General features: G+C 39.8%; 1 protein-coding gene and 1 long non-coding RNA gene across 7 annotated transcripts in view; both read left to right on the top strand.

Annotated features, from left to right (window-relative positions):
• Positions 1–19,805, top strand: part of LOC110119151 (L-allo-threonine aldolase) — a 47,888-nt gene extending 28,083 nt beyond the window's left edge. For all 6 annotated transcript variants that reach the window (XM_020868591.2, XM_020868593.2, XM_020868589.2 and 3 more), the window contains one exon: positions 19,280–19,805. In XM_020868591.2, coding sequence (XP_020724250.2) covers positions 19,280–19,746 — 467 coding nt within the window. In that variant the 3' untranslated portion in view covers positions 19,747–19,805. The remainder of the gene's footprint in view (positions 1–19,279) is intronic.
• Positions 259–1,687, top strand: LOC125386730. The gene is made up of 2 exons (XR_007227115.1): positions 259–832; positions 1,405–1,687. It is a non-coding gene; the product is annotated as an uncharacterized LOC125386730 (long non-coding RNA).
• Positions 19,806–22,667: the final 2,862 nt, after the last annotated feature.

The following is a 22,667-nucleotide window of genomic DNA, read 5'->3' as shown; positions in this document are numbered from 1 at the left end:
CTGAGTATCTGCTAATTTCTTCCTTGACCGTTGGGATTCCCAGGTCCCTCCGTATGTCTTCGTTTCTGACGTACCAAGGTCCGTTTACTATTGTTCTAAGGATTTTAGCCTGTATTACCTCTATTTTGTTTATATGGCTCATTGCTGCCGTCCCCCATAGTGGTATTCCGTACGTCCAGATTGGTTTTATGATCGTTTAATATATTTTTAATTTATTTTCAATGCTTAATTTGGATTTTCGGCTTGTTAGCCAATGCATTCGTCTCCTTGTTTTCTGTATTTTTTCTACTATTGATTTGATGTGTAGTTTCCATGTGAGTTGAGTATCTACGTGGAGTCCTAGGTATTTGACATGCTTTGTTTGCATTATATGCATAAACATGTCTTGACACAAAATAAATAAAATTACAGAATAAATCGATCTTATCGTAAATGTATTGGCTAGTTTCAATATTCGATTAATTGGATCATTTGAACTATATTTAGATTTTTCCGCAGCTAGCCGGTTTGGGTATGATGCTATTCTTGATTTGTATTTTTCTGAGTATTTGATAATTTCTTCCTTGACCGTTGGGATTTCCAGGTCTCTCCGTATGTCGTCATTTCGAACGTACCATGGTGCGTTTACTATCGTTCTAAGAATTTTAGCTTGCTGGGTGATTTCCGTTACACTTATAACATCTAACTTCCTCTATTTTTGCGGTGGATGGGCAGTGTATTGTTAAATGGTTTTTTGCACATTTAACACATGCCGGGCTTCTATTGCAATAATTTTTTGTGTGGCTGTATTGCTGACACCTTATGCATTGATGGATATCTTTTTCATGTCTAGGTCGCTCCACTTTTACTATTGTGTTTAGTAATTTTGTTATATCCTATATGTCTTTGTTATTATTTCTAGGTTCTAGTTCGACTAGAAATAGCGGTAATGGTTGTTTAGTATCATATTTGGCTAAGTTGTTCATATACCTTACCTGATGTCCGATTTTTGCTAGTTCTTCGATTATTTTGTCGGTGTTTGTTTTTGGGTGTAATCCCCTGATTACTATTTTGCGGCTTTTATCGGATTTGAGCTTGTTGGTGTGATATCCTGCATTTTTATCCTTTAGCGATCTTGTCACTTTTCTGAGTATATCTTAGGTGTTGGTTTGCACTTTCAGCTGGTCTACTTCTCCGTTTGATAACATAGTTATCTTTCCCTGCCGTGTTGTTTAGCAGTTCAATGAGGGGGTCTATTATTTTCGCATCTATGTATATTGGTGCTGGTTTAGCGATGCGGGTTGTCGGACTTTCCGTTGGGTCCGTTGCTGTCTCTTCTGGCAGTGCGCTAAATGAATTATGCAGTTTGATATCCTGCAGCCATTGTTCTTTTTCTGCATTGATGGATATCTTTGTCATGTCTAGGTCGCTCCACTTTTACTATTGTGTTTAGTAATTTTGTTATATCCTATATGTCTTTGTTATTATTTCTAGGTTCTAGTTCGACTAGAAATAGCGGTAATGGTTGTTTAGTATCATATTTGGCTAAGTTGTTCATATACTTTACCTGATGTCCGATTTTTGCTAGTTCTTCGATTATTTAGTCGGTGTTTGTTTTTGGGTGTAATCCCCTGATTACTATTTTGCGGCTTTTATCGGATTTGAGCTTGTAGGTGTGATACCCTGCATTTTTATCCTTTAGCGATCTTGTTACTTTTCTTAGAATATCTGAGTTATTGGTTTGCACTTTCACCTGGTCTACTTCTCCGTTTGATAACATAGTTATCTTTCCCTGCCGTGTTGTTTAGCAGTTCAATGAGGGGGTCTATTATTTTCGCATCTATGTATATTGGTGCTGGTTTAGCGATGCGGGTTGTCGGACTTTCCGTTGGGTTCGTTGCTGTCTCTTCTGGCAGTGCGCTAAATGAATTATGCAGTTTGATATCCTGCAGCCATTGTTTTTTTTCTGCATTGATGGATATCTTTTTCATGTCTAGGTCGCTCCACTTTTACTATTCTGTTTAGTAATTTTGTTACATCCTATATGTCTTTGTTATTATTTCTAGGTTCTAGTTCGACTAGAAATAGCGGTAATGTTTGTTTAGTATCATATTTGGCTAAGTTGTTCATATACCTTACCTGATGTCCGATTTTTGCTAGTTCTTCGATTATTTTCTCGGTGTTTGTTTTTGGGTGTAATCCCCTGATTACTATTTTGCGGCTTTTATCGGATTTGAGCTTGTAGGTGTGATACCCTGCATTTTTATCCTTTAGCGATCTTGTTACTTTTCTTAGAATATCTGAGTTATTGGTTTGCACTTTCACCTGGTCTACTTCTCTGTTTGATAACATAGTTATCTTTCCCTGCCGTGTTGTTTAGCAGTTCAATGAGGGGGTCTATTATTTTCGCGTCTATGTATATTGGTGCTGGTTTAGCGATGCGGGTTGTCGGACTTTCCGTTGGGTCAGTTGCTGTCTCTTCTGGCAGTGCGCTAAATGAATTATGCAGTTTGATATCCTGCAGCCATTGTTTTTTTTCTGCATTGATGGATATCTTTTTCATGTCTAGGTCGCTCCACTTTTACTATTCTGTTTAGTAATTTTGTTATATCCTATATGTCTTTGTCATTATTTCTAGGTTCTAGTTCGACTAGAAATAGCGGTAATGGTTGTTTAGTATCATATTTGGCTAAGTTGTTCATATACCATACCTGATGTCCGATTTTTGCTAGTTCTTCGATTATTTTGTCGGTGTTTGTTTTTGGGTGTAATCCCCTGATTACTATTTTGCGGCTTTTATCGGATTTGAGCTTGTTGGTGTGATATCCTGCATTTTTATCCTTTAGCGATCTTGTCACTTTTCTGAGTATATCTTAGGTGTTGGTTTGCACTTTCACTTGGTCTACTTCTCTGTTTGATAACATAGTTATCTTTCCATGCCGTGTTGTTTAGCAGTTCAATGAGGGGGTCTATTATTTTCCCATCTATGTATATTGGTGCTGGTTTAGCGATGCGGGTTGTCGGACTTTCCGTTGGGTCCGTTGCTGTCTCTCCTGGCAGTGCGCTAAATGAATTATGCAGTTTGATATCCTGCAGCCATTGTTCTTTTTCTGCATTGATGGATATCTTTTTCATGTCTAGGTCGCTCCACTTTTACTATTCTGTTTAGTAATTTTGTTATATCCTATATGTCTTTGTTATTATTTCTAGGTTCTAGTTCGACTAGAAATAGCGGTAATGGTTGTTTAGTATCATATTTGGCTAAGTTGTTCATATAACTTACCTGATGTCCGATTTTTGCTAGTTCTTCGATTATTTTGTCGGTGTTTGTTTTTGGGTGTAATCCCCTGATTACTATTTTGCGGCTTTTATCGGATTTGAGCTTGTTGGTGTGATATCCTGCATTTTTATCCTTTAGCGATCTTGTCACTTTTCTGAGTATATCTTAGGTGTTGGTTTGCACTTTCACTTGGTCTACTTCTCTGTTTGATAACATAGTTATCTTTCCATGCCGTGTTGTTTAGCAGTTCAATGAGGGGGTCTATTATTTTCCCATCTATGTATATTGGTGCTGGTTTAGCGATGCGGGTTGTCGGACTTTCCGTTGGGTCCGTTGCTGTCTCTTCTGGCAGTGCGCTAAATGAATTATGCAGTTTGATATCCTGCAGCCATTGTTTTTTTTCTGCATTGATGGATATCTTTTTCATGTCTAGGTCGCTCCACTTTTACTATTCTGTTTAGTAATTTTGTTATATCCTATATGTCTTTGTTATTATTTCTAGGTTCTAGTTCGACTAGAAATAGCGGTAATGGTTGTTTAGTATCATATTTGGCTAAGTTGTTCATATAACTTACCTGATGTCCGATTTTTGCTAGTTCTTCGATTATTTTGTCGGTGTTTGTTTTTGGGTGTAATCCCCTGATTACTATTTTGCGGCTTTTATCGGATTTGAGCTTGTAGGTGTGATACCCTGCATTTTTATCCTTTAGCGATCTTGTTACTTTGTGAGCCTGTATTCCGTGTTGGTTTGCACTTTCACCTGGTCTACTTCTCTGTTTGATAACATAGTTATCTTTCCCTGCCGTGTTGTTTAGCAGTTCAATGAGGGGGTCTATTATTTTCGCATCTATGTATATTGGTGCTGGTTTAGCGATGCGGGTTGTCGGACTTTCCGTTGGGTCCGTTGCTGTCTCTTCTGGCAGTGCGCTAAATGAATTATGCAGTTTGATATCCTGCAGCCATTGTTTTTTTTCTAGTGTTTCGGTTTTCCTTCCGCTTGCGAACAGGGTTACTTAGCGTTTTTTTTATGGAAGGTGCCACCGTTCAGCTTTCTTAGTGATGTGTTGGTTCATTGATCCCGTCATTGGCTTGTAATATTTCCATGTTGTGCTTTTTTCTCTGCATATGTAGAGTCTGTAGCTCTATTTATAAAGTATGTTTCTCCTGAATTGGTTATTTTTATTGGTGGAATCTGCATGATTCCAAATTTTGTCGATGGGTGTTTACTTTGCCGCTTTCTCTTCCCTCTTGCCACACTTTCACTGGAGCACTGTTTCGCATGTCACGTAAAATAAAAGGAAATTTTAAAAGAAAGAAGAAAACTTTATTTTTCCTTCGTTTATACACTTATAAGACACTTCCGAGCTCTAGCCGTGACCGTACGAGAGTGAGGCTCTTACAATCTTTTTACTTTCGGTCATCTGTTCTCTCATTATCCCCACTACCCTGTAGGCGTACGTGACCGTTGCTACGCTTCTGGAACATTTGGTGGAAGGACCGTTAGGCCATAAATGAATCCTCAGGTACTCTGCCAATATACATTGTCGCCAAGGTCGCCTTGTGTTTCTCTCGTCGGTCCATCGGGTTCGAAGTATGCCGACCGGGACACCATCCTGCCCGCGGTGTGTGTGTGTGTCCTGGTCTCTGATGTGATTTACGTTACACGCACATCCGTTTAAGTCGCCTCCACAGGCGCAACGGAAGTTGATGGTGTGGAGAATTTTTGGGGTCTAGGTTCTTGGTTGGTTATCTCCTTGGGTCTCAATTTTGGATACTTAATATTATGCAGTGTTTTATAGGGTAAGCATCCTTTATAGTTCGTAGGATGCTCTCCTTGACAGTGGATGTACTTCGCGGAGTTTTCTGAGGATTTAGTGCATTGGTCAGTGGGGTGACTACCTGCACATTTTACGCACCGGAAGTTATGATTGCAGTATTTCTGCGTGTGGCCGTACCTTTGGCACCTTTTGCATTGTACTATTTCTTTCTTTACAAGAGGTGGCTCGAACTTAACTATGGAGTTCATCAGCCGGTTGACGTTGTAGATTTCTTTGTTGTTCCCTTTTTGTTTTAAATCTACGAAGAATAGCGATAGGGGATTTTTTGTGACTCTATGTCTAATGTTGCTGATGTTGGTTACCTCGTGGCCAAGTGTTTGAAGTTCGAACTTTAGTTCGTCTAGATCGACTGAGTGGTGGTTATTACGTAGCACCACACGAAAAGGTCTTTCTTGTTTGAGCTGATATGTGTGGAATTTTGCGTTCAAAGTTTTTAGCAACGCAGTTTACTTTCTGTAGGCGTCTGGTTTGGTTGGCGGGATTTATACACTGTTGTTGCTGATTTTCAATTTATATTCCTCCTTGCTGATTTCTTTTTGAATTGTCTTTATCATTGATTGAATGTCCATGAGATCGTCAATGAAGATTGGCGGGGGAAGGGGGTTTTTTGTGTATGCTGTGTATTTACCACTACGGTTGTGTCCATAGCATCATCTGTTGCCTCCAGTATCGCGAACCTGTTGTGGGTGGTCACTTGGCTAGCTGGTGGGTTGGTTTGTCTCTTGCTCACATTAATCTTGATAGCTTCCAGCTTGCGTTTTTTTGTGTGCGGGTCGTTTGCAAAGAGGGGTGTATTGCCCCTTTGCCACGGGGGAGGAAGAGCGGCGTTGTTGTGACTGAGCTCCGTAGAGCCCGTTTGGGATGATTGGGCCATCATCGATCTAGTTAATTCAATATGAAAAAATTAGTCGGATGGTTGTGATTCTGGTCAGATTTTAGTAGCGTTGGATTTTTCACTAGCACGCTTGCGAACACTTAGCTAGGTTTGTTAGCTTTGCTTTCGACAGTATTGTGCATCACGGGGGCATCACGTATTGTTTTGTGAACTTCACAGGGCACTGGACACCCTTTACAGCTGGCTGGGTGGTTGCCGTTGCAGTTATAGCATCTAACTTCCTCTATTTTTGCGGTGGATAGGCAGTGCATTGTTGAATGGTTTTTTGCACATTTAACACATGCCGGGCTCCTATTGCAATAATTTTTTGTGTGGCTGTATTGCTGACACCTTATGCATTGATGGATATCTTTTTCATGTCTAGGTCGCTCCACTTTTACTATTGTGTTTAGTAATTTTGTTATATCTTATATGTTTTTGTTATTATTTCTAGGTTCTAGTTCGACTAGAAGTAGCGGTAATGGTTGTTTAGTATCATATTTGGCTAAGTTGTTCATATACCTTACCTGATGTCCGATTTTTGCTAGTTCTTCGATTATTTTGTCGGTGTTTGTTTTTGGGTGTAATCCCCTGATTACTATTTTGCGGATTTGAGCTTGTAGGTGTGATACCCTGCATTTTTATCCTTTAGCGATCTTGTCACTTTTCTGAATATTTCTGGGGTGTTGGTTTGCACTTTCACCTGGTCTATTTTTATCTGTTTGATAACATAGTTGTCTTTCCCTGCAGTGTTGTTTAGCAGTTCAATGAGGGGGTCTATTATTTTCGCATCTATGTATATTGGTGCTGGTTTAGCGATGCGGGTTGTCGGACTATCCGTTGGGTCCGTTGCTGTCTCTTCTGGCAGTGCGCTAAATGAATTATGCAGTTTGATATCCTGCAGCCATTGTTTTTTTTCTGCATTGATGGATATCTTTTTCATGTCTAGGTCGCTCCACTTTTACTATTGTGTTTAGTAATTTTGTTATATCCTATATGTCTTTGTCATTATTTCTAGGTTCTAGTTCGACTAGAAATAGCGGTAATGGTTGTTTAGTATCATATTTGGCTAAGTTGTTCATATACCTTACCTGATGTCCGATTTTTGCTAGTTCTTCGATTATTTTGTCGGTGTTTGCTTTTGGGTGTAATCCCCTGATTACTATTTTGCAGCTTTTATCGGATTTGAGCTTGTAGATGTGATACCCTGCATTTTTATCCTTTAGCGATCTTGTTACTTTTCTGAGCATATCTTAGGTGTTGGTTTGCACTTTCACCTGGTCTACTTCTCTGTTTGATAACATAGTTATCTTTCCCTGCCGTGTTGTTTAGTAGTTCAATGAGGGGGTCTATTATTTTCGCATCTATGTATATCGGTGCTGGTTTAGCGATGCGGGTTGTCGGACTTTCCGTTGGGTCCGTTGCTGGCTCTTCTAGCAGTGCGCTGAATGGATTATGCAGTTTGATATCCTGCAGCCATTGTTCTTTTTCTAGTGTTTCAAATTTCTTTCCGCTTGCGAACAGGGTTACTTTTGTTTTTTTGCTGGAAGTTGCCACCGTCCAGCTTTCTTCCTGGTGTATTGGTATGTTTTGCTCCCCGTCGGATTGTGTTGTTTCCATAATATCGTCTTTTTTCTCTACATATGTAGAGTCTGTAGCTCTATTTATAAAGTATGTTTCTCCTGTGTTGGCTATTTTTATTGGTGGAATTTGCATGTTTTTTGGCGAAGGACATTAGTTTGCTGCGTTCTCTTCCCTCTTGCCGCACTTTCACTGGAGCACTGTCTCGCACGTCCGTTTAGGTCGGCTGCACAGGCGGAACTATGACTTAGAACGTGGCACATCTTTAAGGACGAAATTACTTTTTAATTTCTGCTTTTTCTTATTGGCACTGCATTTACGTCTTTACGCTGATGAAAAGCAAAGGATGAAAACACTCACTTTGGTTTTTCATTTTTAATACGACGAAACAAACAAACTCGACTTGCCAGATGCAAAATCAATTCTGTTTTTAAATGAAGTTTCAAGTATTATTTGTGAAAACGTGTAATGATTCTATAAATTAGAACTAAGTTGGTTGCTTAAAGATACGACTAGTGACATCCTGACGGAACAAACGAAATTACTTTCCGAACAATGCAATATCTCACGTACCCTTAAACAGTCATATTGTCGGTATCTTCAGATCGACGAGTCTGATATCGACTGTTCAAACATTCGCTCAGTGATAAATTATTGTAAGGCTAAGTAGCGGTGAGCTATCCGCCATAATATCATTAGGAAAATGTGTTGCCACTAAGAGATTGCCTTTTCGCATCGATATAACGTAGGAATATACTGATTGTAGATTTACGTTACTTCCAATTCAATGTGTTGGTCTTCCTTATAAACGCAAGATTGGCGCCTATAGAAAATTGAATATATTCCATCATGAAATATATTGAATTTTTTATAGATACCAATCTTACTAATTCCCCTTAATTTTAACGCATGCATTATGATTGCTTTTTATTAATTTCTAGAACATACATTAATGCCTTAAAAATAGGATGAGAAGTCGTTCGAACAATATACGAACTGTGTGCACATACATGTTTATCATTTATCAACAGCAGATAATGCAATAATAACGACGTGCAAATTTGACAAAAGTAAATTTGGATGAAATTTTATAAAAGGTACATTCAATCTTCCATCGATTCCCCGCCTCTTGATTAAAGTTGACCCGGCCGATCTCGATCAGAGATTCTTCTTGTTTATCCTGTGTACCTTGTCTCCTGAGTGCGGCAAAACTCTTCTTAAATGGTTATTTTTTCTCCCGCTGTCTGGCCTTAATATGTATGGGCATACTGCTCGTCACGACGCATAGAGCCACGTGTGACACTTTATCTCAGCTATTTTCTTGATAGCTCAGCGCAGATGCCCATATTGGTGCAGCGTACAGTACCACCGACTTCCAAATCGCATAGTACAGCTTTCTAATGGAGTTGGTGGGTCCGTTTACATTCGGCAACAGGTTTCTAATGGCGTCAACGAACGCCTTTGCTTTGCCACACACCTGCTCCAAATGAGGAGAATACTTCCTAATGTTGACCAATAAAGCACCCAAATATTTCATTGTATTAGTGTTGAAATTGGAGGGACGGAAAAGCAAGCCAAAAAAGTACATTTTCGGGACGCGCTTCCCTGTCAATAGTATAGTTTCAGTCCTACCTTGGGCTAGATGAAGGCTCATGTCCGCGCACTATTCTGTGACGACCTTCGTGGCTTCCCAAAACCTATCGCCGAAGTCTTGCAGCTTTCTCTTTGTCATAACTACGGTCAGGCCATCGAAAGCTACGGCATCCAAGTCCTTTACATGGTCCAGGCCATCGTAAACGTTATTCCGCAGGAGTGAGTCCATGGTTGACCCCTGTCGAACTCCTGTGTGTACATTTCTTCTGACTATGCTGTCGCCGCAATAAGCTAAAATTCTTCTGTCCGAAAGGTAGTCATGTAATGAAATGCGTCAATTACTTATATAATCTTCTTTCATCTTAATGTGTTGAAGGCATTTCTAACGTCCAGGGCGACACGAACGCGCACCAGGCTTCCTACATGAATCCTCAATCCCGCAAACTCTACCAAGGCCGTCTCAATCATGCTCCTCTTTTCTCTGTATCCAAACTGTTCCACATGGAAGAAGTCTCCAGAGACCCCGCCCCTCGTTCCTTTCGATGGCCACCTTAAAGGTGTGTTTCCAGATCTTGCTCAATGCTGGTAAGGTACTAATGGGTGTGTAGGATGACGGGAGTAACAGGTCCTTTCCCGGTTTCGCTAGTAGACCACCCTCGCCACCTTCCATACCGCTGGAACTTTTCCAGATCTATTGATTTTATTGGGCAGAGCTGACTGGGTAGCTGCTCCGCTAGGATCTTCGCAATGTACCAGGGCCACCAGATGACGCCAACCGCTTTCCTCGAGTCAATCATCCTCCTTCTTCATCGTCGATTTGCAGGATTAGCTTTCCTTTGGTAACCTACATCTGCATAGTATACACTAGATTATTAGATATTCAACACAATTATCGTCGGCATATGCGACGTATGTCCACCTGCTGTGCTCCATCTTCCACGGTAGTCTATCCATCATCAGGTTTCAGATGAGTGGATGACAGATGGACTCTTGAGGATACCCACGCTCTACTTTTTTTCAAACAGCTCCTCTCACTCTGATCATACACGAGGTCCTCTGCTGAGAGTAGCTTTTTCACAGAGCAATCTCGTCGCACCTTATTTCCTTCAATTCCTCAATCACCCTAGGCAATTCTAGGTTACCAATGTCTTCTTGAAGTCAAGAAAAATCCCCAAAATATACTTGCATTCACTCAGGCGAAGGTAGCCTTTTGCTCTTCCACGAATTCTCAGTCGAACTATCGCGACGAAATCTACGTTGAGCATCATTTATGCCACCTTCCACTTTCCGCTCATTCTTTTTCATTATCACTCTCTCAAACGCCTTGTTCATCAGGGACATTTTGTCGAGGCCGCACGATACGCTAAGAGACCAGTTTAGGCTAAACGAAGAACATTTAACGATGCGTATTGTAACACTGTTGAACTTTACTTAAATAAAAGCTCAACACGACACTACACAGCACGAAATTTAGATTAGTTCGTGTTTCATTAATTCATTATTTGTTGAATCCTTCCAAGGGTAGGTGTTTGTGACGTTGAAATCGATGCAGTGATAGATATCGCAGGCAATTCCTTCAGCTCACACGATTACAGAGCACCGCGTTTCCTTCATTGCTTGTATTTGGTATTCTTAATTGTTCCGATTCAGTGAAGTTACTTTACTGTTTTCGTTTTCCACCAATGTTTCATGATGCTCCTTTCTGCATTGATATGTTAACAGGTTGTTGTACATTTACCGTCATGTTATAACGTCAACTACACTTTTTACGTATAGATCTAGCACTGTCTCTCCTGCATTTCGAAATACTTGTCTATGCAGTGCGAATGGTGTTCTTTCATTCTTGCACGTGGAATGGTGTTCTTCGCTGCAGGGATTTGTAAGATCCCCTTTAGAGATTTCAGTCGAGTTCACCTGATGATTTAAATCATCAATCGACCCACTCGCCGCTTATGCCATCTCCCTTACAGTTGTCTTCATTACGTTCCTCGTGACTTCTCGCTAAACTCGGAATTGTCTTTCTTCTTATCGAACGACGCTGTTGCATTCCTTTCACTCAGTCATCAGTTATTGAGTGATTGTGTTGAATACCTGATAACTACTCGCTCTTTCAAATCTCATGTGATATAACCGATGAACACCGGCAGGCTATGCTCTGAGTCTTTGAGACATTTCATGGTTAAAAACAGCGAGCTCCGGTTGTGTCGATAAGACATATACAAGTGTATCATGATTGCAGACAGGAACTTCTAAAAGAAGAAGATTAAAGTAATAATGAAAATGAAAATAAAGTAATAATGAAACTGTGTTTATCTTGTTCCTTAATCTACAGTCGTTTTGTTTGCTGATTCTTACTTTGGCATTTCTCGTTTATGCAAAAGTATTGTAGCGTAATGAATGTTGCTTATACCTCCGAACATTTCGAGTATAATAAAGCAATAGTGAAAGGTGCTAGGTATCGAAATGTTACTGGATTATTCTACACATGTCACATTTTTTTATGGCATTATTGTAGAATCTTAAATAGATCCAGAGCAAGGACACGTAAAGATGTTTTATTTGTAGTTAAGTTTAGTTTTAGTTTAATAAGCAATACCTAATACGAAAACTGATTACAGTATCGTTGTACGTCTTAGTCCAACACTCGGCTCCCAACTTCTTGATTCACACTCTCTGTCTCTTTCACTGACCCTGACTGTTCTAGCATCCCTTTTGTCTCTTCTTAGCACCACCACGAATGTGTTCCGCAAACACCCGTGGCCAGGGTCACGTAGGCCTTTTCTACGAAACTATTCAGTTGAAGGACCGACGACACATTGATGGACCCGACAGCGCCTAGTCCCTCACGATATTGTACATGGTTAACCCGATATCTCTAAAGTCTTTTTGTTTACGACACTACACTCAGCCATCCTGCAGTAGCATCTGCCCTCAGATGTTGTCTTCAATTTCGCTGTCGTGGGATGCGTCATTTTCGGCGTTTAGGACCTAAGGCTTTATAAAATCGGCAGTCGTCGATGTGTATAGGCCTTTCATGCTCCCCTAATTTCTCCACAGTGTAGCGATCATTCCGCATTGCTCGCAAAAATTTTCCCCAAAGTTTTAATCCTGAGCTAAACTATGTTCTCTTTATGGCCACTAAATCACCCCTTAGGTACCGTTTTGCACTTTTTCTTCTTTTGTTGTAGTTCCTTCGATTTTCCTCGTGAGTTGCAGTGAACCCAGCTATGAATCTATTGTCCAGGGTGTCCAGGAAGTTATACAAAGTCTTTTTTGGCCATGGAGTGTCTGGGAGGGCAGTATACAGCTGAAGTGGTGATTGTACCATGACAGTCTTCTATTGCAACGTTTGTTGCTTGCAGGTAGTCTTTCTGGAATGGTGGAAGTTCGTAGTGCTTAATGTTTGATTTGATTATGATTCCGGTGCCGCCGTAGGCCTTTCCGCTGGGGTGTTGGGTGTGATAGAAGTTGTAGCCGTGTATTTTGAGGTAGTTTTTGTCGGTGAAGTGGGTTTCGGATATGAGCATTGCGTCTATTTGCTGTTGTTTTAAGAATAGTTCTAGTTCAAATTTGTGCTGAGCTAGACCGTTGGCGTTCCACAGAGCTACTCACATTGGTTTTATTTTGCTTCTCTGCGTATGAATTTGTCCATGAAGAGTGTGAGAAGTTTTTTTTTTTTTAAATTTATTTATTAAAATTATTATTCACAATTTGTCCAATTTGGACATTTGGTGGAATTTTTTAACAGTTAAGTTAGCATGTTGGTGGCTACCCCCAGCGGGGTACCATCCTCGTGTTTGTTAGGTTATGTCCTTTATAAGGTCTGCTGGGTGCTTCCTTTTTAATCTTCTGTCCATGTTTATGGTTTTGTACGTTTCCGCAGCTAACCGGTTTGGGTGTGTTGCTATTCTTGATTTGTATTTTTCTGAGTATTTGATAATTTCTTCCTTGACCGTTGGGATTCCCAGGTCCCTCCGTATGTCTTCGTTTCTGACGTACCAAGGTCCGTTTACTATTGTTCTAAGGATTTTAGCCTGTATTACCTCTATTTTGTTTATATGGCTCATTGCTGCCGTCCCCCATAGTGGTATTCCGTACGTCCAGATTGGTTTTATGATCGTTTTATATATTTTCAATTTATTTTCAATGCTTCATTTGGATTTTCGGCTTGTTAGCCAATGCATTTGTCTCCTTGTTTTCTGTATTTTTTCTACTATTGATTTAATGTGTAGTTTCCATGTGAGTTGAGTATCTACGTGGAGTCCTAGGTATTTGACATGCTTTGTTTGCATTATATGCATAAACATGTCTTGATACAAAATAAATAAAATTACAGAATAAATCGATCTTATCGTAAATGTATTGGCTAGTTACAATATTCGATTAATTGGATCATTTGAACTATATTTAGATTTTTCCGCAGCTAGCCGGTTTGGGTGTGATGCTATTCTTGATTTGTATTTTTCTGAGTATTTGATAATTTCTTCCTTGACCGTTGGGATTTCCAGGTCCCTCCGTATGTCGTCATTTCGAACGTACCATGGTGCGTTTACTATCGTTCTAAGAATTTTAGCTTGCTGGGTGATTTCCGTTACAGTTATAACATCTAACTTCCTCTATTTTTGCGGTGGATGGGCAGTGTATTGTTAAATGGTTTTTTGCACATTTAACACATGCCGGGCTTCTATTGCAATAATTTTTTGTGTGGCTGTATTGCTGACACCTTATGCATTGATGGATATCTTTTTCATGTCTAGGTCGCTCCACTTTTACTATTGTGTTTAGTAATTTTGTTATATCCTATATGTCTTTGTTATTATTTCTAGGTTCTAGTTCGACTAGAAATAGCGGTAATGGTTGTTTAGTATCATATTTGGCTAAGTTGTTCATATACTTTACCTGATGTCCGATTTTTGCTAGTTCTTCGATTATTTTGTCGGTGTTTGTTTTTGGGTGTAATCCCCTGATTACTATTTTGCGGCTTTTATCGGATTTGAGCTTGTAGGTGTGATACCCTGCATTTTTATCCTTTAGCGATCTTGTTACTTTGTGAGCCTGTATTCCGTGTTGGTTTGCACTTTCACCTGGTCTACTTCTCTGTTTGATAACATAGTTATCTTTCCCTGCCGTGTTGTTTAGCAGTTCAATGAGGGGGTCTATTATTTTCGCATCTATGTATATTGGTGCTGGTTTAGCGATGCGGGTTGTCGGACTTTCCGTTGGGTCCGTTGCTGTCTCTTCTGGCAGTGCGCTAAATGAATTATGCAGTTTGATATCCTGCAGCCATTGTTTTTTTTCTAGTGTTTCGGTTTTCCTTCCGCTTGCGAACAGGGTTACTTAGCGTTTTTTTTATGGAAGGTGCCACCGTTCAGCTTTCTTAGTGATGTGTTGGTTCATTGATCCCGTCATTGGCTTGTAATATTTCCATGTTGTGCTTTTTTCTCTGCATATGTAGAGTCTGTAGCTCTATTTATAAAGTATGTTTCTCCTGAATTGGTTATTTTTATTGGTGGAATCTGCATGATTCCAAATTTTGTCGATGGGTGTTTACTTTGCCGCTTTCTCTTCCCTCTTGCCACACTTTCACTGGAGCACTGTTTCGCATGTCACGTAAAATAAAAGGAAATTTTAAAAGAAAGAAGAAAACTTTATTTTTCCTTCGTTTATACACTTATAAGACACTTCCGAGCTCTAGCCGTGACCGTACGAGAGTGAGGCTCTTACAATCTTTTTACTTTCGGTCATCTGTTCTCTCATTATCCCCACTACCCTGTAGGCGTACGTGACCGTTGCTACGCTTCTGGAACATTTGGTGGAAGGACCGTTAGGCCATAAATGAATCCTCAGGTACTCTGCCAATATACATTGTCGCCAAGGTCGCCTTGTGTTTCTCTCGTCGGTCCATCGGGTTCGAAGTATGCCGACCGGGACACCATCCTGCCCGCGGTGTGTGTGTGTGTCCTGGTCTCTGATGTGATTTACGTTACACGCACATCCGTTTAAGTCGCCTCCACAGGCGCAACGGAAGTTGATGGTGTGGAGAATTTTTGGGGTCTAGGTTCTTGGTTGGTTATCTCCTTGGGTCTCAATTTTGGATACTTAATATTATGCAGTGTTTTATAGGCTAAGCATCCTTTATAGTTCGTAGGATGCTCTCCTTGACAGTGGATGTACTTCGCGGGGTTTTCTGAGGATTTAGTGCATTGGTCAGTGGGGTGACTACCTGCACATTTTACGCACCGGAAGTTATGATTGCAGTATTTCTGCGTGTGGCCGTACCTTTGGCACCTTTTGCATTGTACTATTTCTTTCTTTACAAGAGGTGGCTCGAACTTAACTATGGAGTTCATCAGCCGGTTGACGTTGTAGATTTCTTTGTTGTTCCCTTTTTGTTTTAAATCTACGAAGAATAGCGATAGGGGATTTTTTGTGACTCTATGTCTAATGTTGCTGATGTTGGTTACCTCGTGGCCAAGTGTTTGAAGTTCGAACTTTAGTTCGTCTAGATCGACTGAGTGGTGGTTATTACGTAGCACCACACGAAAAGGTCTTTCTTGTTTGAGCTGATATGTGTGGAATTTTGCGTTCAAAGTTTTTAGCAACTTAGTTTACTTTCTGTAGGCGTCTGGGTGGGTCGGCAGAACTTTCACGTGGTTGTTGTTAATTTTTAACTTGTAGTCCTCTTTTCTGATGTCTTTTTCAATGGTCCTTATTATTGACTGTATGTCGATTACGTCGTCAAGGAATATTGGCGGGGGAGGGGGAATTCTTTGGGTATGGAGATTATTTACCGTTTCGGTTGTATTCATGGATTCTTCCGTAGTCTCCAGTATTGAGAATCTATTGAAGGTGGTCACCTGGCTGGCTGGTGGTTTAGCTTAAGTCTTATTCACATTTGTCTTGATTGGTTCCAGCTTGCGTTTTTTCGAATGATGATCGTTTACCAGGAGAGATGTGTTACCCCCTTGCCATTGGGGAGGAAAAACGGCGGTGTTATAATTTAGCTCCGAAGAGCCTGTTTGGAATGTTAGAGCCATCATCGAACTAGTTAATTCAGTATGAAAGAACTGGTCGAAAGGCTGTTAACCCTTAGCTAGGTTTGTTGGATTCGTTTTCGACAGATGGGCGTCACGTGGAGTTTTGTGAACTTCACAGGACACTGGACACACGTCTGCACGTTTCGGCACTCACCAGCAAACTGGATGGTCACGTGTTGTTTAGTGAACTTCGCAGGGCACCGGACACACGTCTGCACGCTTCGGCACTCACCAGCAAACTTCGCGTAGCTTCTTAAACCAAAAATTCTTCTTAACGACATTTTCTGTTTCAGTTTTTTTTTTATTTATTTCTTATTATTCACAATTTGTCCATTATTGTGACGACCAAAATTTTATATTTATATATATATATTATTACGTTTCGCTATTTAAATTTTGAAATTGTTTTACTTGAACGAGAAAATTTCAAACAAAATTTCAATATAGTAGTCGCTGCCACCAGAAACAGTCTAAGGACTGTTTCAATTAGATATTTGTCGTTAAATTAAGTAGCGTTAATTAGAGTTTAGACCACTGGTCAACAATCGGGAGAGGATTGTTTGGAATAAACAATTATATTATAAACAATTATTATTGGCAGAATTAATGACGAATTATATTAATTATTAATATTATTTATTATTTAATTATTAATTATTAATATTAATCAAAAGTTGACTCATCTGACGTTGGCCTTCGCTGATGAACGGGCAGGCCGCTGGGGTGATTCCGGTTTTACAAAGATTGACACTTCTATAATTTTTTTGAGTTTTAAATTTTTATTTAACTTAAACGGCGTAAACAACAGTGTGTCCGGACGTGTTTAACAATTCGAAATTCTAACAAAAAACTTGAGCCAGCTATTGTTTGAATTCTAACTGACAAACGGGGCCAACTAATAATAATTATTCAATAATTCACATTGTTTGGACATTAGGTCGAATTTTTTAGCAGCTATATTAACATGTTGGTGGCTATCCCCAGCGAGGTGCCATCCTCGCGTTTGCTAGGTTATATCCTTTGTGAGGTCTGTATATTATATTTCTATCTTTGTGACGTCTCTATGAATAACATATCCACACCACGGATCGCCACTCTCGTAGATTCATGGTTCATGATTCACCGACACACCGCCAACAAAATGACGGCCGCCGGGAATCGATCTCGCGAACACAAAATCCAAGTACATATAATATAAAGTTCACACGTACTCACGCTTCATCCATCTCTGAAATTCTTTTGTTGTGCAACATATAGTAGTTCAACTGTCACCGTGTGTATACACCACCATATGCCTTGGTAAGTCAGTCGCATACTACTTCCGCTGCCACTATGTCGACACAGCACGTGCGTAACACTTATATTTTAAGTCTCATATTTTAGTCTAACATTGCCCACCCACAACTCTTGTTCAGTTTACAATAACTTCTATTTCCCCATTCATTCGATACCATTTCTTGCTCGTGCACTAACATACAATTTGACTTCATGGCAATGCCCCCGCATATTACTCCACACACTTATAACTGTTACTTATTATCATAATATTTTGTAAACCTTATGTAACTTTTCCCATTATTATCTAACTCTCTCTTAGTCCAAGCAACCTATACTTAGGCGTATCAATTCATATTATTATTAAAAAATTCCAATTTATTAACCTAACCTATACGTATACACTAAGTCTATATTTATAATAACACCAGTTCACACTGGTGCACCATACGTCACAATGGATTCCCATGCATTATAGTAGAGTCTACGAGCCAAATTAGGCGGCCCATTAACGTTTGGTAAAATACCTCTAAGGACTCCCGTCATAATATCCGCTTTATCACACACAGTTTCAATATGTTTATCAAATTTCCTGTAGGTATCAATTGTGACTCCTAAATATTTTATAACTTCAACCGAGTTAGCAACCGAGTCACCCAAACTGAGTCCAATAACTCTAGGCACACGCATACCGGAAATGAACATTATTTCAGTCTTATCTCTCACCAACGTAAGACCCACAGTCTCGCACCAATCGCACACAATTTTCAACATAGCATTCACGTTAGCGCTCGCACACTCATTCTTCTTGACAGCACAAGTAATCGCCAAATCATCTGTAAAAGCAATTGCCTTGACAAACACCATGTTATCCAACCTCCTTATAGCTGGTCATAAACTAAATTCCACAGGAATGGCCCGAGAATCGATCCCTGTGGTACACCCTGGTGCACCCTGTGGTGCACAATACCAAACTAATGATAACAGTTACTATAATAATGATACAGTTACTAATGATAACCCTCCTCTCTGTCAGATAATTGTTTACCAATCTTCTAATCTTCCATGGCAGCTTCCTTCTGGCCAATTCATTAATAACGCTATCCCAACTGAGAGTGTTGAAAACATTCTTAATATCCAACGCGATCATCATACAAGATCACTCTTTTCTTTTTACACATATCTGCAAACTTCGTCCCCTGAGTGATGGCATCCACGTGATCTCTACTAAGTTATTTATTATAATACGATGTAGCCAGAAATAGTTACTTAATATGGTAATATGATATATCTAAGCATCATAGATAGATGATTTACAATTCAACTTATAACTTGCGATTATCCTGTTTCCGTTGCTCGGCCTCCTCAACGAGGGAACGGACCCGAACGATAGTATCGGTCGTAGACCCCCCCCCCCCTCCCGGAAGCCGTAATGGACCTCCTGCTGTTGTCACTCAGAAGTTGTTCAAATTTCATTGATTTAGTTGTACATTACTATATTGTCATTACTACAGTGTTACTATAAATAAATCCATTCATTAACACGTTGAATGTCATGAGTGTCACTGGTGAGTGGCACTCAACTTGGCCGTGGCGCAGTGGCGGTCACTGGTGATCAGAGCATCAAGATTAGTAAAAATACATAACAACATCACATGCATGAAATACATCACATATCACAAACGAAAATTGAGATTATATTACATTATATTATATCATATTATAATGAGATTGTATTATATATTACTGCATTAAGATTGACAAAATTATAGACAAAATCGTAAAGCTATTTTTAATTTAAAACATATTCATTTTACGTCAGGTGCTCCTGTAGGTTCTGTTCTGTGTGGAAGTAAAGATTTTATCACTAGTGCAAGAAGAATCAGGAAAGTACTTGGTGGGGATATGAGACAAGTTGGTATTCTTGCTGCAGCTGGGCTTGTGGCTCTTGAAAATATCCCCAGATTAGTTCATGATCATAGAAGGGCTTACGCTTTTGCATCTGCGCTAAATGAAATCCAGTCGTCTATATTTTCGATTGATTTGAGTACTGTACATACAAATATTGTTTTCCTTAACATTGAATCTGATACCATTGACACAACGAAGTTCATTCATTGTTTGCTAGAATTTGATGATACCGAGAACGAACACGTTGTCGTCAAGTGTTTGGGATTGACCGATTCACTTATCAGGTTTGTATTTTCTTTCGAAATTACAGACGACGATTTGATGTTAGCTATTAAAAAGGTTACATCCGTTATTAAAAAGTTAGATCCTAAATTCTAATCATTGTAATCAAAGGTGCCTAATTGTTATTTAAAATATATTTCTTGGGATACGCATAATTCCTTTTTGTTATATCAAACCTTTTTCAATCAGTCCCCTCTTCTCCTCATGATAAATGATTCTCCAAATCGATCAAATCTAATCTGAGAAAAACATCTAAAAGAATAAATCGGAAAACAGAAATTCCCTATTATTTGGCCTACGCGCTTTAGAAGCAGATACTTCATTATATTCTGTTTTCCAAAGATTTTGTCATTCGTTTTAAAGAATGTAAAACGTTCAGTTGGGAGATGTTTGCGCAGCCCATGGCGTGCTATCCGAAGGTCAAAAATTTGGCACCAGATATGCTCATCGCCGTACTAGCACATTTCGAAAATGCTCTGAGACAGAGACCTTCGTTTGCAACAAAACGCAACGGGTTACACCGTCTCTTTGACCGACTGGGGGATAGAAACGCATCAAACCTACTCAGTTCGATTCGGTTGGTGCCACGGAAGATTGCGAAGATGGCACCACGGGTCAGAAAGGCCCGTCTGCCAAGTGTGCGCGATCTAGCGGACCAATTGCTGAGACACCATATCGCCCAGCTGATTATACCGAGGCGGGTAGGATGCCTGGTGAACATTGACCCTTCCCCAAGAGAAACAATGATCGTTAAATCTGTTCGTTAAAACTGTTGGATCGCCAGCCGGCCGAAGAATTCTCGTGAGACGTGGGAATTCTACCTTTTGCCACCAACAATTTTTACGTTACGATCTCGTTACGAGATGGTTAAGCATTGAAATAAATTTTTTTATTCTATTTCATTTCTTTATTTCAAATTTAAAGTACTAAAGGTGCCAACGGAATTCAGCCGCTGCTGTGAACAATTATTTGTATTACAAACTAAGCTGCGATTTGATTTATTCTCGAGCTAAATTCTAATCTCCTCGTGGCTTTTACTCTCCATGTTTTCACGGGAGAAATTGACGTCTCCTACCAAAACATCCTTCGAATATATCTTTCCAAAAATTCTGTCCTATTCGAATTCGGCAGCTCTTCACAAACAGACTATATATATTTTTTTTTCTTGTACGTGGAGAAATCCTCATGGACACTCCGCTGCTGCTAATAATCGGTAACAGCAGATTCTTACCGACTGAAACTACACGATCCCCATCCTACGCGTATGACAGAAGTCCAAGAATCTCTTATGAATTATCTTTAGTTGCACCCCCTTCCCGCGACCTCTTGTTCGAACCAGTTCTCCGATTGTTCTCCGATTGTTGAATTCGGCGTTAGAGGGAGCCATTGCCCCTTGCGCTATCCTCTCTTCTAGTCGTGGTCCGATAGGACGGCGATGGAGCGGCTCTAGCCCGTCTGACCACTATCTCCCTCCATCGCGTTGTCCTACGAGGTTGTGAGCTTTTCTTCCCAGAATTTCCCATCGACCAATTACTATCGTCTGTAATTTGTAAATATCGACAGCGAAGCAAAGAAGAAATTATCGTCTATCCTCGTCGCTCTTATACGAGAAGCTATCGTTTATCAAGGCTATATAAAAATATGAAACCGAATTTCCTCGCGTGGAAGAGTCAAGGTTTCCTTCAGAAAATTAGCGCACCTCAAGGTGAATCAAAACTTATCAGATTTTAGCCATCTCCGCTTTAATCTTATATTTTAATTATGTCTCCGTTGGCAAACAAGGTGCGAACAAATTTCGTCGTGTATTTCCTTTCACCTACCCAAAAGTTGAAAAAATTGACTCACCATTCCGGCTGGTGAATAAATTGCTAAATATAAATATGAATGACGGGTATATTTTACAGAAATACGCGATGCCGCTGCTTTTATCGCTAACCTATCTGACACCGCTGTGACAAGCTTCTGGTACTGTTCGATGTAATTTACGATGTCAGGTGAATTCCATTTGCCGGACAAATTGCCGATCATCGGCCAATAAGATCGACATTGAGTGTCTCCTTGGTCAATTACGTCAAAAATCGAGTTATGGAAATCATCGGCTTCGATTAACTTAGCCTTTGCTTTGCCGACTGTCTCGGATTTTATATGCAAATTTATTCTAATATAAAAGAATCTACTCTAATATAAGAGAATCGAGATTAAATGGCGATGACAGCATGTAAAATCATGCTAATTTAAATGCTGTTTGTAAGCCTGTAATAGAGAGAACTGTCGATTTTATGCGGATAATAAATAATAAGATATAACTTTATAACTTGGAACGTGACGGAAAACGTATATTATCTTTTCAATAACTCAATAACTACATTAGATTAGAAAAAGTTTCTTTCGTTGTATAAGGAAATAATAGACGTACGATGCTTTTTGCTTTATATTATTTAGTCGAATTATGTACGACCCATTTTGTTCTGTTGAGATAAACGCCGCGACTTTTCACAGACTTCGTTTTACGTCTGTATGAAGGTGCATAGTCGTAGAAACCACGTTTGCGGAAGAGGGACATCTTTCGCACAACTTAGTATTAGGTTAAGTTTCTTTTGTTTTATGAGGAAATAATAGACGTATTATGTTTTTTGCTTTACATTTGTGGCGGCACTTGACAAGCCAAATACCACCACTCGACATAACTAGTATCGGACGACGGCAGCGCCTTAGGTTACGAACGTTCGGAACCCGGATTCGAATCCTGGCGACCGGAGCCGATTTTTCTTCCACGCACCAAAAAACGGAGGATAAATCAGCAGTACCCCAGCAGTGACATCTACAGCCCCGAGCGACAATTACTCCAGACGAGGCCCAGCAACTACAACTATCACGGATGGCAATACATATAGCACCTCATATTATTTTGTCGAATTACGTACGATCCATTTTGTTCTGTTGAGATAAACACCGCCACATTTCACAGATTTGGTTTCACGTTTGTATGAAGATGCATTGTCGTAGAAAACATGTTT

The sequence above is a fragment of the Bombus terrestris genome, chromosome 17 (assembly GCF_910591885.1).
Source record: "Bombus terrestris chromosome 17, iyBomTerr1.2, whole genome shotgun sequence".
NCBI lineage: Eukaryota > Metazoa > Arthropoda > Insecta > Hymenoptera > Apidae > Bombus > Bombus terrestris.
Note: the sequence above shows the minus strand (reverse complement) of the source record. Positions and strands in the feature narration are given on the sequence as shown.